At 44.6% G+C, this 19,118-nt stretch overlaps 1 protein-coding gene across 1 annotated transcript in view; it reads left to right on the forward strand.

Annotated features, from left to right (window-relative positions):
• Nucleotides 1–13,463, forward strand: part of KLF13 (KLF transcription factor 13) — a 31,142-nt gene extending 17,679 nt beyond the window's left edge. Inside the window, exon 2 of the mRNA XM_050309884.1 lies at nucleotides 7,725–13,463. Within this exon, the coding sequence (XP_050165841.1) occupies nucleotides 7,725–8,020 (296 nt within the window). The 3' untranslated portion in view covers nucleotides 8,021–13,463. The remainder of the gene's footprint in view (nucleotides 1–7,724) is intronic.
• Nucleotides 13,464–19,118: the final 5,655 nt, after the last annotated feature.

Consider the following 19,118-nt stretch of genomic DNA (forward strand, 5'->3'; position numbering starts at 1 on the left):
GGCAGCAAAACCAAGGGTGCCCTCACCTCCCTTTACTCAATGAAGTCCCATCATTCTGCTGGCAGCTCCAGGTAGCCCGTGACCCCTGGTTAGAAGAGTGATGAGGAATCCCTAAGCCATGGGGGTGTTTTAGACACCACACAGGTCTCTGTTTGCCTGCTCTCCCTTTCTCAGCCTTTAGTTTCACAGTTGTCTTTCTGCTGGATTCTACTGATGTGTCAGACTGTGCCATGAGATGCACACGTTGATGCTGAAGTGGTGAGCACGTGACTAGGTTAATTAATTATGCAGAAAGTTATAAAAGTGCCTTTGGATCAATTCAGTTAATTCAGCCTCTTTGCTAAAGTAGTTTTAAATAGTCCTGTCACTTCTAAAGAGAGGATGTATTTCAAAGATTTGTGTCCATTATCTAGACCCCATCATAAAAGGGAGGAATCTTGAAGGCTAAACTCACCTTCATGATTTTTTATCTGGTTGAGCTTCAAGACAAAAACTCTTGAACATATTTAACACACCCACTCACCCCACCCACCCACCCAGCTGTGTTTTGATGTACTCTGTATAATTGACTTCAGAGCTTCACAAACCCCTGGCCTAGGGCAGCTGATTTTCTGTAGTTTCAAAAGAACACACAAGACAGGGAGGAGTTGTGTAAGGAAAGGAGAAGAGCTAAGGCAGAAACTTGTGAAAGCAGGAAGGGAAAACTACACAGGGAAAGCCCAGTATTAGCAGGGAAAGACTATGGTGTAAACACAGCTAGAAAGAAGAAAACCAAACAGACTGCACTATCTGTCTGTGCAACTCTTAACACTTGATACCAGTGCAGAGAAGATCATAAAAATACCTGTTGGGAAAATATGCTTGGTCTTTCTGGCATGACTCCAGAGGACAAAAGTACAAGGAAATGAAACGTAACACTGGAAAATGTTCCTCATCCTCAACATGTTGTAGGGAATCACCTCAGACTCTCTGGGTCATACTGCCGTGCCAGAAGGCAGAGTCACATTTTCAGCACAGATCTAAAATCTACTCCAAGATTTCTCTGTTAAGTAGAGGACAGACTATTCATGGTCCTTACCCTTGGCTGTTTAGCCCCTTGTTGGCTGTCTTTGGAATTCCCTTGTGCTTATAAACACAGCGAGTTCAATGGAAGTTGAAAACACAAATGAAATTGTTCTCTTAAAAGATCAGATCTCCAGTTAGTCACTTAATAAAAATGTGAGGCATTTAATCTTCATGGAGGGAAAGCTGCCAAAAAATGTTAATGAAGAATATTAAAAACTTTGCATTTCTTTACTAGCAGGAACTACAGAAACTACACTTTTTGCTGAACAGTTTTTCCCTGACAAGTAGTCAGAAAATAGTTTAGACTGACTTTTTTTAATTTCAGAAAAATTGTGCTAGTGTGTTTCATTACTTCATTTCAGATTAACATCATCATTGTCTCGAAAACTGTCCCCAAAGCTAAAGGAATTAAAATAGTGTTATAAAAAAAACACACCAAAAGAAGTAAGACATTTTGATCAACTAAAAATAAAATTACTGTGGGCTCCTTTGTTAAATTCTTATGCAGTTAGAAGTTTTTTTAATTTTTCAACTGAGCATGAAAAAAGTTATCCCCATAGCTCTAACCTTTATTTCACTCCTTCATTCAAAACCTTAGCAAAGGATGTAGCAATATTTCTTTTTAATGGAATTTATGCCCATTTCATTTTAAAGCCAATTTGCTGTAAGACTTAATTTCCAGCTCCTGGAACACAACTTCCAGCTACTCACTGGGTGTGTGAAGTGGCCCAGAACGAGGTTTGAGCTGGGAGTGGAACACAGGGCTTCATTTCCTGAGCACACAGGGCTGCCCTGCAGCAGAGAGAAGGCCAGAACTAAGCAGGAGTCAGTCAGGAGCTAACATGGTAAGCAGAAAATGACGTGGTAAAGCTAAAAGGTTCAGATTTCAGATGATTCTTGATTTGCTGTGCAGAGATGCAGAATAAAAAACATGGATATTTAAAAAATGCCAAGCTATAGAACCTCACACAGAGCAGTTCAGCTTGGGCATCCCTGTTTAAAAAGATACTCGGTAAAGCCATGGAATGTGTATTTTAGACAACTGATTATGTGATGGAGGGTCCTGGGGAAAAAGAAAGCTGGAATAGGTTAGAACGATTGTGCTTTGACAAAAGAGAAGCAAATGTGGCTGATAAAAATGCAGTTAAGTAGTTAAAATTAGTGTAAACTGAATTTTCAGCCATTATTGAACAACCTTGAAATAAAAGCCTAGAATATCACTGATAAAACCTAATCTGTTTAAAAAAAAAAAAAAAAAAAGGAAAGAAAAAAAGATTGTTTCCATTCTGGTGAGAGTGAGTGGTGGTGTTTGTAAGAGGACCAGACATCTGCATGGAACAGAGGAAAGAAGCTATTTGGGTTCTGGGGCAGACCTGACTGGGCAGGTATTTTTCACTACTGACCTTTTTTCTTTGCAGCCGTTATCACTACAGTACCTGAGCACGGTGCTCAGCATTTGCTGTTTGAGGTGCTCTGGTCAGCTGTGGTTAACAGATGAATCACATGGTGAGAGCTGTGCTCCCACACGGAGCAATACCAGACTTCCAGAGCAAACAGTAACACAGATTCACTTGAAATGTAAACTTGCCACACATGTAAATTCCCCTTTCAAGACATATTCATACGTGTCTAAATAAGTTAATGAAAATGTTAAGGTACAGAAAATAAACCAAGCATTTCAGTGATGCATTTTATGGCAGTTGCTGCAGCTCCTGCTCGGGAGGAGTTTCCTATGCACACAGAAAACAACAATCCAATTATTAATTTAATGACTGGGCTTCTTAAGATCAAAATAAAGATGTGCCTACTTTGAAGTGAGGTTGTATATGCCTGGCTCTGTCCCTGCTGCAATTCTGAGAACTCCAGTTCCTAAAACAAAGGTCCCTGACAGATAATGGAATTAGCAGAACTTGCCTGCTTCTGTCAGCAGGTCCTAATGCAGCCCAGGCCCTCGTGTGTCCCAGGGTGTGCTGACATGGGAACTGCAGCTGGAGCTCTCACTGGACTGGGACATTCACACCACACTCCCATCTTGGGTTTCCAGTGTCTAGTGACAGTCAAATTCACCCTCTAACTCCTCTTTTCACTGAGAACATTACTAGAACATCCTAATTTCCCAGGGACTAGTGAAGTTTAATGTTGCTGAATTTGCTACCTCTGTTAAATGGGTGTGAACAGGATACCCAAAAGCTGTTGTACAGGCACACAGCTGCAGATGTAAAATACTGCTGCATTTGCATTACCTGGTTATATCACTCCCCAAATCATTAATTTAAAAGTAACTAGTTTCATTTTATAGGAATTAGAAATTGTGAGGCTTTGGAATTTTTTGATCCTTTTTAAAATACTAAAGAAAGCACCATTTGTCTAAGATCAAAGCTATGCATTATTCTCTCTTGCACCGAGAAGGTTAAGGACTTGCTTTTGGCCATGCAAAAGGACTTCTTTAGAAACAAAGAGAATAACATAAATTAAAATATTCATAAATATCAGTGGTATGGAATGATGACCTTTTCTCTGTTTTGGTTTTTTTTCCCCCAATAACATCCAGTCTCAAGCAGCACAGCCTGCTTGGCTGAATGTTCTTTCCCAGGATAGCATTTCCTCTCCTGGAGGAAGGCTGCTTCTCTCACATCTCTGTTTAAGTGTCTGGCCCTCATCCTCCCCACCCAGCCTGCTGATCTGTGTTTCCAAATATACTCTTAATTATATAGATGAAAATGTAGAAATATAAGAATAGCACACAGTGGCATGTTCAGGTTTCTTGTCTCTTTTTATAACAGCATACAATGCTGTTCTGTGAAGCAGCAGAACAGATTAAAGATCACAGAAAATTGTTTCTGGCTTACCATTTCTGGTTTTGCAGGCACTTGTGGAATTCCCAGGATACAAATTTCTTTGTTATTGCATGTCCTTGGCATATGCTGGAAGAGCTTAACATAATGTGCAGAGTTATTCCATGAGTTAAATTGAAAAAATACCCCCTAGTACGTGGTTTGACTTGCTAGTACGCTCATCTGTAGGGCAGCAGATACCACCCTTCACACTGTTCAGACACAACTGCCTAATAATCCTTGCATTGTACTTCACAAAATGCTTGGAATCACAGTTGTCTCAAACTGCCTGGGCATTTCAGTCAGCAGGAGGTTATTTTTAAAGTATGCTCAGGCCTACACAGTACTTGGTATCTTTTTTTACCTGATACTCAAATGCTGGATATCAGACAGGTGAACTGGTGAAGCAGAAGATCATTCCAGCTCTGTACAGCAGTGCCCCTCCAGAGGAAAGGAGTCCTTAAAACTACACGTGCACTGAAAGTACAGTACAAATCAAGAGATTTAGACATCAGATCTGGTTCACAGTCTCTGTAGTTTTTGTTTCCCATATCTACATACAGTTACCTCAATATTTATAATGATTGACAAGTACAGAATAATACAAAGGACCTTTATAGAGAACAGGCTGGCTCTAGATGCTTCTGAATCCCTTCCAGCAAGAGAGGAGAGAGGTGCCTTTTTTTAATTCTGTTTCTATAGCCCAGGCAATTCCATGTTTGCCTTGGCAGGCAGCTCTGCCAGACAATGCGAGCAGCACGAGCAGCCAGGTCTGTGCTCTGGAATGAATTCAGGACTCGGTGCACCTGCACTGCTCACGTACTTTCACTCACTGGGCACTGCAAGCTTCTTAATGCAGCTTTACACACTTTGGGTTTTGGACTGCGTGGAGTTCAGGAAAAAGCCAAAAATGTTCTTGTTTGTATAATTTTCACTTAAGATCAGCTGAATTCAATTCTCAAATGTGATGTCTTCCCATCAGCTTGTGCAGCTCTAAACACAAGTTATGTGGTGTCATGTGCTCTGGAGAAGGAGCTAGAAAGATTGCTGTTTAGTGGGATTTGGAACATGGAAATCCAAATTTATTTCAAATTGTGAAAGAATAATTTACAATATTCCTTCCTTACAATATTCCAAGTGCCTTAAAAGCATCTCTCACCTGCCTCTCCAAAGAGTAGAGAAGCCTGAGTTGCTTTTTGGTTCATTTTTTTCAAGCATCTTTACCTTTTGGAGACTTACCACTCTTTGAGACCTGCTAGTAAGGCTCATAATGCACAAAGATAATGCTGCTGCCCAGGCACAGCATTGACACTCTCAACATACGTATTCACATGCTTAATGTGTTTCCTGCCATATTTGATGACATTTCTGCATTAATCTGTAAGATCACACTCTGCACTCGGGGTATAAAGGTGGAATTCTGACTTTGGCCTTGCCTAAATGGAGCTGAAAGAATCCTTGCTGTGTTGTGTGCAGCCATTTTAGTGGTGAGAGCTCTCTGCTGAGCACATGTCCATGGGCCACTGCTTATGCAAGAACGTTGTACTGTGGCTGCCTGTTCCTTAACGAGATTGGGCAATCAAGTCATAGAATCTCTCATTCTGTTGATTGCTTTACTGCTGGTAAAAGGACATTTATATAACTTACCTGCACAGAAAACCACATCCCTTCTGTTTGAGAGATGAGAATGATGACAGGCTGTGAATTTCCATGTGTGGTTTTGGAGCAGCAACTCGGTCTTGTCTTAATTAATACCCTGCAGCAACTTTGTTCCAGACTGTGTAATAATTTTTTATGAACAATAATGACTCTCATATCTTGACACAAGGCATCCAGCATTTCCTCACAATACAGTTTTTCTTTGAAGAGGAATTGCTGAACCTCAACAAAGCTGGGAAACACTCTGGAGAACTATTACCACTACTAGAGTGATGCCAGCTGTTAGTAGAAAACCACTTGACCGAGAAACTTAAAGACAACTACCAAGAAAATATCAAATCAAGACTAGAGAGGACTGAGGGGAAAAACTGTCCCTAGGAGGGTGGAGGACAGAGGAGAGTAAACATGGACTGGAAGACAGCACATTTTTTTGGCTCAGCACCCAAATCCTCACCACCATCATTAATATCAAATCGGGGTGAGTAGGAACCTGAATGTTCTCATCCAGATCTGATGTGCAGCGGGGAGAGGGGGAGAAAAGTTGTGCAATACCTTCATCACCTGACTATTAGTGCTGGCTAACAGAGGCCTTACACAGTCCTGCTTCAGAACATCTGTGTTGTGCAGTGTAGTTGGAGGGGTAATGAAATCCACCAAAGGTGCTTAAGAACAGCTGGTCTAATGAGACTTGATCCTTCTCCCAAATACTCAATGAAATATCAGGAACACTTGCTTTCTCCAGATTCTTGAACAAAATCCTATTTAAAAAAGGGCTTGCCTATCTGTTCATTGAGACATTCTTCATGAACAGAGAGAAGAGGAACCTGTAAAACTATTTTTCTGAGCAGGAGCCTCCTAAGTAGATCCTGAGATAAATGTTACAGCCAAATCTGTGAATTTAAAGCACAGTATTGGCAGCTTAGATTGAAGACTTGCTGGGGTCAATTTTGCTCTCTGTTTTAATTAAGGTGTATTGAATATCTCCAGAAGGCTAATTTCTTTCACTGTTTCCTATTTAGTGTAATGTGGGGAGAACTTTTCTTTCTTATTTTGCCACAGAATTTATATAGCTCTCTAGGCCTCTTGAACTGGCTATTCAGAATTAGAAACATTAGGATTAGTGCGAGTAGGAAGGTAATAAAATTATAACTATGAAAAATTCTCTGTGTATTCACAAAATAATGTGGTCTTGATTAGTAACAAATAAGGAATATGAGATGTTCAGACTCAGTGACAGTAAGAACCAAAGCAATATGCAGAAGTAGCAGCACATTTCATGATTCAGTGTTTTTGTTTTTATCAAACGGAGAAGCTAAGAATGGAAACAATGTGAGGTGCCCAGGGCTACGCAGCACATCAGTGGGGAATACATTCCAGATACCCATCTGCCCAACAACAACGTGCAGAGCTTCTCAGGCTGCACATCTCCCACAGTGCCCAAGTGCAGAGCTCCAGCACAGCATCAGTCCTGGGAGGGCTCAGAACCGCAGCAGCTCACCAGGTCACTGCTCCTTGGGCTCACCAGGCACCGCTGACCTTCAGTGTGGTGGGTTAGCTGAGCTGCTGACAGAAGCTGGGCCCTTCAATGTGACACATTTACCTGGCTGGAATACAGTGCTCCCTGCCTCCCTTCTGAAGGAGGCTCAAGGCAGGGAACACGAGAAACCACAGTGCTTTGTAGCAGGTGCAGAAAACACAGGTGTGGCTGTGGAGAATGCAAGGTGAGAGCCTCATATCCAGTGCCTCAGCATTGCCATTCTGCATTTTTACCAAAATTGCTTTTAAATAGCGGAAGAGGCAGACTTCATCACACCTTCTGAACCTCAGCATTGAGTCAGACACGTAGGGACAGCTTGGAGGAGTAAGTGAATACACTATAAAGCTCAGTACAGATATTATCAAGTAATGAAGTCCAGCAGAGCACAGGAGGTTTCAGATGTGATTTCCATGAAAGCATCAGGAGCCCGGCGTCCCTGAGGACGCAGTTATCAAATCAGGTGTTATCGCTGGCTGGACGGGCAGTACTGTTTGCTGGGCAGGAATACCAGAGCAGCAGAGGGCACATCACCTTCCCCATGCAGTTCGCGGCTCTGCCTCGCCCCCGGCCTTTCTGTGCTCCCCCCGCCGGGGTGTCCCGTCTAACCGTGCCGTGTGTGCCTCCCGCAGGTGAGCGGCCCTTCGAGTGCAGCTGGCCGGGCTGCACCAAGAAGTTCGCGCGTTCGGACGAGCTGGCCCGGCACCACCGCACCCACACGGGCGAGAAGCGGTTCCGCTGCCCGCTCTGCGACAAGCGCTTCATGCGCAGCGACCACCTCACCAAGCACGCGCGGCGCCACGCCAACTTCCAGCCGGGAATGCTGCAGGGCCGGCCGGGCTCCAGGGCCGGCAGGGCCGGCTCCCTCAGCGACTACAGCCGCTCGGACGCCTCCAGCCCCACGCTGAGCCCCGCCAGCTCCCCGTAGGCCGCCCAGGGACCTCGGCTGGTGCTGCACACCTCTGGAAAACTCTGCCGGCTCCCTCCCCTGCGTAAAAAATCAGTAAACAGCTTCCTCCCACTGCGATTTCTAGTCACATTTTCTTTGCCCGACCACACAAGTGGCTATTGTAACCTCACGGACGGACAGACTTAACGTGTTACACTTAGTGACTCCTGCTGTCTCAGTAGTTCATCTATTTTGCAACCATTTATGGATCCTCGTCGTTATTCTTTATAAGAAAATGAGAAAAATTAAAAAAAAAAAAAAAAAGGAAAAAGCCCCACTTAATTCACCTCAGGTGTCAAAGTAGTTTATAAGACGGGATTGCACAACATGAGTGTACATACGCTTACGAACGAACTGTGTTGGATTTGTGTCCCCCTTCTCCTTTCTCAGGGATGGATATTTATGTTACACAATAATTACAATGAAGGCACACCCTAACCACGGCCTTACTCTGTAAATATAATTGCACTCAGAAGCTTTTTGTTAGGTTATTTCACATATTGGGGAAACAAACAAACAAACAAACAGTGCAGAAACCAAACCAATACTGGAATGTAGTACCAGACTCTTCCATTGTTTGTTTTCCTCATTAGATACCTATGTTGGGGAGTGTCCAAACAGAAGTCTTGTCTTTCTTCAAGCTGCCCTCTGCTTTTGATGGTGAGCCGTCTTTTCACTTCATGCTGAAGATGCTCCAAAACCAACTTTCTATTGCAAAAATCTCTGTGAGGTTGATAAACTTGTTTGTTGGTTTCATGCTAGAAAAAAATTTGAGAAAAACATTTAAACAAGATGCCTTAAAAGTAAGTAACCTAAATCATGAAGAAACGTATTTACACTGGGTAACATTTTCTTGCAAGGTGGCCTGGAGTCTCGGAGGCTTTCTGTCATCACACTCTCCAAGTTCTTAAGCTCTCTGCACTGCCTGCTCAGTATGGGACCAACAGAGTCTTCAGATCAAACCACCCAGACTTGAACAATTTCTTTCTCTTTTCTTTTTATTTTTTAAAGGAATTGTGGAAATAGCATTACTGAACCAGTGCCCACCAAAACTGTTATCAAGGTACTTACCTGCTGTACAGCTGTGTCTTAGAAAGACAAATTGGCTAAGACATAGTTTCTGTATTTTGTTGCATCAAGATTGTGGTTGCTGATAAAAGGAAGTGAAAATCATAAGGTTTATCTTCTGACTGGAAAAGTAAAATATGCATTAAGTTTTAAATTAAAGTGACTACAGCTCAGCACTACTACAGGTTTCTCAAAAATACACATACCAGCATAAAGCAAGGTGCTCTTATTTCTGAATAACTGCTTGATAACAGAAAGGGAATATTAGCTAGTTTTCAAGACCTTTCAAATATTTGACACTAGATAGAGCAGAAGGAGATGGATTTTTATGTTTTACGTGGTAGAAAATATAGCAAAACCCCAGGAGCATTGTGATGTACTGAAGACCTCACTGGCAGCAAAGACACTTTCCTTGGTTTGTCTGGTCTGAGAGTGCATTTTATAAATTCAGGTCCTTTTGATTCTGGAATTTTTGGGGGGGCCTGTTTTTACTGTAGGGTATAAATGCAGTTAAGTGTAGCATGGTGAAAAGAAGCTCTCGATGCCAAACCTGTCATTTGATGTTAAGTGAATGCTCCCAGATTCCAAATGACCCTGTATCTTGCTGCTTTGCATTGATCCGATTTTGCAAGGTTTTGTTGTCCTGTATGTTAACTGTGAGAGGCTAATGTAGGTTTCCAAGTAGTTTCATAGGTACTTCCATAATATTTACATAATTCCTAATACTACACATTCTATTAGTTGTATAGATAAATACTTAAAGACAAAGTGCAGATATTTCAGTATTTTTTCATGTTCATTTGCTCCATATTTCACCTCTTTGAAATCCACAATTTTCCTTTTTGAATTGGAAGTTGTGTGAGGCACAGTTCCACTGCTTCATTTCACAGAAAAGAAAGAACATTGCTAGGGTTTTTTGCAAGATGACAAGCATTGTTTATATGAGGGGTTGCCCAACCTCTGTGAGTTAGAGGAAAGCCAGATCTGTTTGCCTCTACAGATTTCCTCTGTTCTTATTTTATGGGGTTTTTTAAAATCTCACCTACTGAGATACACAATTTTAACAACTTGATACAATTCAGGTAACAGGAATTCACATTCCAATAATGTCTGTGACTGCTAAAAGAGTTCTTGTGCTGTAGTGAGTAAAGAGGCATTTAAGATATCTAGCTCAAGGAATTCTACAGGTCAGCTGTGTCTTGTGCACATACTTCAAAACAAGTCATAAGCACATTTCTCATTATCATTATACCTTAATACAGGGCCATGGAGGGCAGGGGGAATAACCAAAACCAAAAGGAGCACAGAGGATCAGCAAAAATTACAGGCTCAGTTTGTTACAACATCATCCTCTGCAACAAGAGAATCTTCAGGAAGGGAGGAACTGCTCCAGTCCATTTATTTAGGGCTCAATAATTCACCACATGCGTTCCAAACAAGTTGTTGTAATAATTGCCAGGAGAAGAAATATTTGCACCAGGTTTATTAATGCTGAGATTGTAGGATATAAAGATTATGGAACAACCTATTCTGAGGGTCACAGATCTGTGTAATCTTTAACTCAAACAGTAAACTAACATTTTACATATATTCTTCATAGATATTACTAATAATTCTCCAAGTTTAAGCAGGAAAAATAAATTGGTTCAAAGTCAAAATTCCAGTTTAGTCTTTTCATTTAATGAGAAGAGTATGGGACTGCATATAGCCAACATAGCTACACTTTCAGGAAATTCTCTGAAACTGGTTGTAAACTTTTCATTTTTTACATCTTTGCTGTAAATACCTCAGCATGTTTAGGGTGACAGTCAAGTTACCATGTTTTAAAATCCCAGCTAGAGTCTGAAAGAACTCCATTAAGTGTTTAATACATCGTAGTTTTAGGATAAAATTATGAATTCCAAACCACTAGTAGTTTCCAAAACTGAACGTGAACAAAACTTCTCATAATATTTTCATATGAGAAAAGAGTGTTTGGTGTTTCCCAGCATCTGCTAGAAATGGCTAGTGACCAGCAAGGTCATCAGACTCCCTTCTCTTGATGGGTCCTCCTGAGTTCTGCAGAGAGGAGTCAAACCAGTTCAAATTGTGTTTTGAAATCTGGGTGCTTATCCAAACTACCCTCAGATTTTTGCTCCTGTTGCTTCACCCAGTGGTGTAATCTAAAGCAGCCCTGGCACCCACACCCAGTGCCACTGAGGCAGTGCTGCCCTGGCAAGGGGCAGGTGTGCTCCCAGCCCTGGTCTGGGGCAGTGCATCTCTCCTGCCTCCTCTTTGCCCCAGCAGCCTGCTGAGTGCATCCCCACCAACAGCAACACTGCCATCGTGGCTTTTCCCATTTGAATTTCAGCCTGTAACAACAGGTTGTTTATTATTATTAAGGAAGCCCTGGAAGTTTGTCTGTTTTTCTCCAGCCACGATTCTGGCTTTGGCTGGAAGAGCTGAGCTGAACTGCCTTGCTGTAGGAAATGGCTGCAAGCTAAAATCATCATTTCACTACCACCACTCACCTGAAAATAGAAACTCAGTCACCCCTTCCATTAACCTCATCCTCTGCAAAGGCCCAATGGCAACGTGAATTCAGTTTTCATCCTGCTTCTTAGAAAGCAGGCCTGGGATGCTCCTGGCAGCTTGATTCTGAGAGAAATTTCTGTCTGCAAATTAGCTGTTCCTTGCTTTTATAATACGTGCATACTATCTGTTTACACAACCACAAAGGTATACATTTATGACATGTCATCAGAAGCCTCTGGTTGCTGGTTAACACCTAATTCCTGTATGTATCCTCTCCTCTGCTGCATTAACCCTTGCAGTAATTGTAGCTGTGAGAGCCTGTGCACACCTTGCAAAGCTCAGTCCCCTCTCTGCAGACGTTCAGTGCTCTCCCTGTTCCGTTTCCCTGAGCTGGGCACTCAAGGCTGTGTGAGGAGCTGACCTGTTTGGAGCTATTCCCATTCACAACTGCTTTTCTCCAGGTCTTTGCCAGGAGCTTCAGAGTTTGTACTTTGTGAAGTGCATTGTTTTTTGGAGAACGTGGTTTGTGAAGAATAAGGAAAATCAACTCTACATGCTTAAATCATGCTTTTTCACTGCTGTTTGATTTACTAATTTCATCAGGTAATGCCTAGAAACTAATCTGCAGGTGCTCTTTTACTCCATCACACCATGTGTTTGTGCATTGGGTGCTAACATATAGTCTGTGTCAGTGAATGGCTGATGAATATGTGTATTTGTAACTCCTTTGGGGATAAAGCTAAAGCCTTAGGCAGAAGAAAATAACCAAATTATACTTGTTTATCCCATAAACCAGAATACAGAATGCAAAAGCCCATTCACTGGTATAGGTGTTTATATATATATATATATTTATATATATAGATTTATATAAGCATATGCACATATATATAAATGCATATATGTGTGTAATTGTGTAGTATGTGTGTATACATAAATACACAGCAGTGTGTCTGTACTGCACACTGAGTAATGAAGGGATATCTGCAGAGCAGAACCAGGGATCCAGTGATGAGTCTGAACCAGGTCTCTGGATCCAAACACCATTGCCTTTGGAAAGGTTGAACCTGCTGGAGGTTCGTGGCTGAGTTTCATCTCTGCTTACAGCTGCAGTGCTTGTGTGTGCTGTGCGTGCTGGGGCCGTGTGTGTGAGCACATGTGCTGTTCATGAGCTCCTGCCTGGCTGGGGGACAGGGATCGTGTGCCAGGAGTGTGCCCATGTTCACACCTGTTCTTCCAGCTCTGTGAACTGTAAGGCTGCTGCTGTCATCCTCACCTGCACAGCTTTACCAGCAGCACACGAGTGCTTCCATGGCTCACTTTTCAACTCTAAGTCACTACATTGAAGTATTACACTTGTACAGTTCTATGTTCACCTATTCTTGCTCAGCTGTAACTTTTTATGTATTTTGTACTGCATAGATTATATATTGTGATAATGTCCTATGCAACAAGAGAAAAGAAGAAAAAGGAAAAAGGAAGAAACTTAAAAACTGTAAAATATTGTCTTAACTTGTATGCATGGTTAGTGACGTTTACATTTTCCAAAATAAACTATAACTATGAAAAATTGGTTTTCTCTTCATTTCCTTCTCTGTGTATCAGCTAAAAAGCATCAGTTGTTAATGTTTCTGCTGTTCATTTGAGGCTTGATATTTTGTTTGATATCTCTGTTTAAATTTCATCCAGTGTTATTATTTAAAATGGGAATTTTTTTAACCATTGAGAGGAAGCTTCTGTGGTGTTTGTTGTGTATGTTGTGTACTCTCCTCTGCTTTAAGTGGTATTTTTTAATTCCTTTCTCAAAGCTGGTATATGCTGTATTTTTCTTTACAAGATGGTTATGGGATTAATATGCATGATTTGAAGGTCAGAGACTCAGCCATGCTTTTTTTTTCCAAGCCCAGCCTTTGCGAATTTGTGCTATCATCTCCACAAGTGGCAGTGTCCTGACAAAGCAGCACTAGTATAATCTCACAAGGATCTTGAAATGTCCTTTCCTGATTTTAAAGCCAAGGGAATTGAAACAAAAATTTGAGTGACTTTCTCAAAAACATGAGGCATTTGCAGATGTGAAGGAATGAGTCTGAAGTTTCTTGAAAACACAGGTTCCACAACACTTCTGGGCACTGTTTGTGAACACAGGCCCCAAAGAGTAGCACTTCAAGTTGTCCTACCTGAAAGATCCGCCTCGGGTTTGATACCAGAAGAGCAGTCAAAGATTGCTTTCTAAACTTGCTGGGAGAATGAAAAGAGAACCAATTCCTTCCCAAAGGATGTGCCCTTTTGTTGTGCTGCCTTGATCCTGTACTGTTATGAGCTTCCCCACCCAGACACCCCCACTCTGAAACGTGTGGTAACACATTCTCACCTGCAGAAAACCTTCTCCTCTCCAGTTCCTAAATGCATGCACGGGTTTCTGTCTTGCCTGTGACTCAGCATGTGCCGTGAAATGTTCATACACTTGGCAGCAGTCCACCAATTCAGAAGAGAAGTGACAACAGTGCTCCAGTTTTCCTATTTTCACTTACCTGTTTATCATTTCTGGCTTCAAAGTAATCCACCTTAAAGTTCACTGGCCTGGCTTTCCAAGGAACCACACTCAGGGCACGCTTTGCTGGTTGGCTGCAAGACAGAAAAGTGACACAAATATAAATACAGTCAATAGAAAAAAGAGAGAAAAGGGAGAGAAATGGAGACTGAAATAAAAATGAGGTGAGGACAATGAGACAAGTGTTTCTAGCACCTGACTAGGAAGGCTTACACGGCACCAGAACACTTGTGAGGTGTCCTAAAGAATTTCAGAGCAAGTTAGGCAGCACCTCCACAGATGGGCAGAGGCTGCAGCAGCTTTTCCAAGAGCAGCAGAGGAGAGCTCAGTCAAACAGGCACTCGAGCAGGCAGGACACATGTTTAGGTGGCTACAACCTGCTGCTGGCACAGCTAAGAGGATGAAGGGAGAGATTATTTTAGTATTTCTCAATCCATGCACCAGGAAAGGGAGGGAGTCTGGATACCCAGATAGCTGAACCACAAGAGGAGAAGAGGGAAGAAGGATTGAACACTGGCTTTGGGAGCCAGATCTGTGTTTTAGGCAACTCTGAGAAGAAGATTATATTAAACAAGTCATCGAAGAAAACAACAGTGAACAAAAGAGAAAACCTGAGGGGGGTTTTGGCAAGAACAGGCCCAAAGGTCTGCTAACAAAACCAAAACACTGAGCTTAGTAATAGCTCTCCCTCACCAAGAGAAAACAGCTCCAGAGTGTAATTGCTGCCTCATCATAATTGTAAAGAAAGGCTCAACCTGTCCTACCTGGTTGGCACTGGCAGGAATTAGATTTAATCTCTGGCTCCTACTGGCTGCAGCAAACATTCAGTGGAGAGAGAGGGCTTGGCACCAGGGCTGGGCTGAGGGAGGCTCCGGGGCGCTGGTGCCCCTGGTTCCTGCTGAGCTGATGTTTCTGCTCTGCATCACTGGGCCCTCACCCTGCCTGGGCACTGCACTCAGGGATGGGGCACTCAGGGCTGGGGCACTCAGGGCTGGGGCACAGTGGGAATGGGGCACATCAGGGCTGGGGCACTCAGGGATGGGGCACTCAGGGATGGGGCACTCAGGGATGGGGCACTCAGGGCTGGGGCACAGCAGGGATGGGGCACTCAGGGATGGGGCACTCAGGGATGGGGCACAGCAGGGATGGGGCACTCAGGGATGGGGCACAGCGGGGATGGGGCACTCAGGGATGGGGCACAGCAGGGATGGGGCACAGCGGGGATGGGGCACTCGGGGATGGGGCACTCAGGGCTGGGGCACTCAGGGATGGGGCACTCAGGGATGGGGCACTCAGGGATGGGACACTCAGGGATGGGGCACTCAGGGCCGGGGCACTCAGGGATGGGGCACAGCAGGGATGGGGCACAGCAGGGATGGGGCACAGCAGGGATGGGGCACAGCAGGGCTGGGGCACTCAGGGCTGGGGCACTCAGGGATGGGGCACAGCAGGGATGGGGCACTCAGGGATGGGGCACAGCAGGGATGGGGCACTCAGGGATGGGGCACTCAGGGCTGGGGCACAGTGGGAATGGGGCACAGCAGGGCTGGGGCACTCAGGGATGGGGCACAGCAGGGATGGGGCACAGAAGGGATGGGGCACTCAGGGATGGGACACTCAGGGATGGGGCACAGCAGGGATGGGGCACAGAAGGGATGGGGCACAGCAGGGATGGGGCACTCAGGGATGGGGCACTCAGGGATGGGGCACAGCAGGGATGGGGCACTCAGGGATGGGGCACTCAGGGATGGGGCACTCAGGGATGGGGCACTCAGGGATGGGGCACTCGGGGATGGGGCACTCAGGGATGGGGCACAGCAGGGATGGGGCACTCAGGGATGGGGCACTCAGGGATGGGCCTGCGGCACCACCACCAGCTCCCAAAGGCTTCTAAACATTGTGCTCTTCCTGAGGCCTGCCAGGGGTGGCTGGGACACGTCCCAGAGGGAAGGTGGGAGTGCCAGGTTGGCTGGAATGCCACGAGAAAAGGCCCGTGTGAAGGACAGGGCAGACAGGGCTGCTGAGGGAGCGCCGGGTTTGTGGCAGCACAGAGAGGAGTGAGGTGAAAAGTGTGAGGGGAAGAGGGGAGGCACACAGTGAGAGGAGTGAGGTGAAAAGTGTGAGGGGCAGAGGGGGGGCACACAGTGAGAGGAGTGAGGTGAAAAGTGTGAGGGGCAGAGGGGGGGCACACAGTGAGAGGAGTGAGGTGAAAAGTGTGAGGGGCAGAGAGGAGGCGCAGTAAACAGGGAAGGGAAGGTGAACAGGGGGAAGGTAAGTATAGAAAAATAAGAAAGAAGTACAGGGTAAGGAAATTTTACGTCATTTTCTAGAGACGAAAGCAAAGGCCTAAAGTGCAAAATCCAGTCATGGTTCTAGAGGAAGGAGTAAGGCAGCTCATGTGGGAGCAACTCCAACAGACAGAAGGCAAGGCCTGTCCGTGGGTAACAAACAGGGCTGTGTGTCTTTAAGAGACCGATGTTTGTGTTTTCCCATGCCCTCCTATTGTGGAAATAACTTTCTGAGTCATTTCTCTGATCCTGGAGACAAACTGAACAGACACAAAACATAACAAAACACAATAGCAACGGGAAGAGAGAAATTCCTCCCTCCTCCTTCCACCACACATTTTATGCCAGTGATCTGAATGCAGAAGAAGGAAGGTGGAGACTGGCAGTGCTGTTTGGTGCACACACTTTGAATCAAGCTCACCTTCTCCACCACTACCCAAACAGTTAAAACGTGAAAGCCACACTTCCCCAGTCCGTCATTTTTAAGTGTTATCCAGTCTCTTCGGTTAAAAGTCTTACCTTCCAGATTTTCCACAGACAGTGAACTGCAACAGGAATTTTTTAAACTTCAAAGACCCTACAACCTTTTTCTCAAGCCTCATGCCCCACCCTCTGCAGAAAAGATGTCAGTTTGGGACTCTGAAAATGCCATGCTTGGGCGCTGACATACATCTAAAGATGAGAATCACAGCTCGGATCTGCCCAGAGGGCACACACACCTGAGCTGGGCACACCCACAGGTGGCTGGCCCCAAACCCAGGCTGTGCCAAGACTTCTCCACCAAAATGCAGAGTCACCACTGATCAGTGCTGAGGTTGAGAACCCTCTCAAACCCTTTGAAATTACAGACAGAAAGCTCTGTGAAGTTGCAAGGCCTTGCAGGTTTGGTTTAACATCCGAGCTTTTGGTTAACTTTGGAAGTCATTAAACAAATCCCAGTCTTTCCCACTCCGGGGCTGCCACACAAACTGCGTTTGCAGCCTGCTGGGAGAAACAGGACGGCTTAGAGCAAGCAGCAAGTTTTGGTCAGCAGTGCCAGTCCCCCCTGTGCTGCTGCAGCCAGCCCTGCTGCCAGGGCAGCCCGGCCAGACCCCGGCACTCGGGCACAGCAGGTTGGCAGAGCCCTCAAAAACACGACCTGCATCCACCTCCCTCCTGCAGGACAGGAGTCAGCTCAGCAGCTGAGGGTGTGAAAGCAGCCGCACATTCCCCAGCTTCTGCAGCCTTCCCTGAGGACTGGGGAAGGGACAGCTTCCCCCGAAGGAGCCCTCGCAGGCAGCTGTGCTGATTAACTGAGCAAACAAGAGGCAAGGCTGGAAACAGGAACCTGGGGCGGGGTGGGTCTGCACAAACAACGAGCCCGGGTGAATAAATCAGATCTGGCTGTTGGCATCCCTGCAAGAAACCTTCCAGTAAGGCTACGCTGGGTATTTTTGGACTCCACCTGTCTATTTTTAGGAGGGATAATTAATACTGAAGGAAATAAGGAAAAAATCAAGTTTTAAGTCCGGGAATGGAAAATTTGTTATTCTCCACAAAATCACTATGATTAAGGAGGACTAAAACGGAAGGGTTGTATTTCAGGAGTAAAAATATGCTTCAATTCACTGTAAAAATTGCATGTTACATAGTGTTTGCTGAGAGAGGGGAAGCGTTTCAAGAAGACAGGGGTTCGCCACTTAACTGCTGTTAAATAGTAGTGGAGGCACAGCTGAGTGGTCAGCTTTAAAGCCCAGCTGTGCACGGGCTGTGTTTTTGTGCTCAGACTCCCAGCTTCTCTGGGTGGTGGTGTGATCTGGCTTTGGGAGGGACTGGGTGGGACCTCGAGAACGTGCCCGGGCCTGTGCATGAAGTTACTCAGCAAGAGAAAAATCCCAGCCAAGTTATGTAGCACCCTCACCAGGTCCTTAAAATAATCTGCCTAAAGTACAGGGCTATTACAAGGATAGAATGTGGGTTTTATGAACTGAGATGGGAGGTTCTTAGAAATAAACCCGCCCTCTTGGAAACAGGAGCTGAAATAGGACGGACAACGTGTGCAACACTTGCAAAATTCTGCTATTTTACTGGTAGCAATGGTTTAGATTCACATCCCTCAGCCTCGTGACAAAGTCCTCAATCAGTATTCTTGTTACCATTGCCCCTAGAAGAAAAAACCCTTTCCTTAGTCATTTTCTGTTGGTGTGTTCAGATCCCACCTCGCTCCAAACAGCAGATGCTTCAGAGCAGGGCCTGCCTGCCCAGCACGGCACACACAGCACCTTGCAACCCACACAGGCACCAGTGGCACCTCTGCTCTCCTGCAAGGACAGAGTCCACAACCTCTGCTGACCCTGAGCTTTCCTCTGTCTGCAGGTATGGCATGGTTGCACCAGGAGCAAGGGAAATCCCAATGGCAGGTTGGCTTATTAGTATATTGAAACCTTTGAGATCTGCAGAACAGGTAAACACGTTCAAAGATTTTTTTATCTCTCCTCCCCACACTATTTTACTACCTGATTTATCTCCCATTCAAATTCAAGATGATGTCAAACAGCAATTATTGAAGGGAAACATGCTCTGTGAAAAGGCACAACAGTAAAATGGTTCATATGGAACTTGAATCAAGAATGAAAGGACAAAATTAAAAAATCCAGGATTATGTTATAAAAATAAG

This window comes from Myiozetetes cayanensis, unplaced genomic scaffold, assembly GCF_022539395.1.
Source record: "Myiozetetes cayanensis isolate MyiCay16 unplaced genomic scaffold, myiCay2020 scf14, whole genome shotgun sequence".
Taxonomy (NCBI): domain Eukaryota; kingdom Metazoa; phylum Chordata; class Aves; order Passeriformes; family Tyrannidae; genus Myiozetetes; species Myiozetetes cayanensis.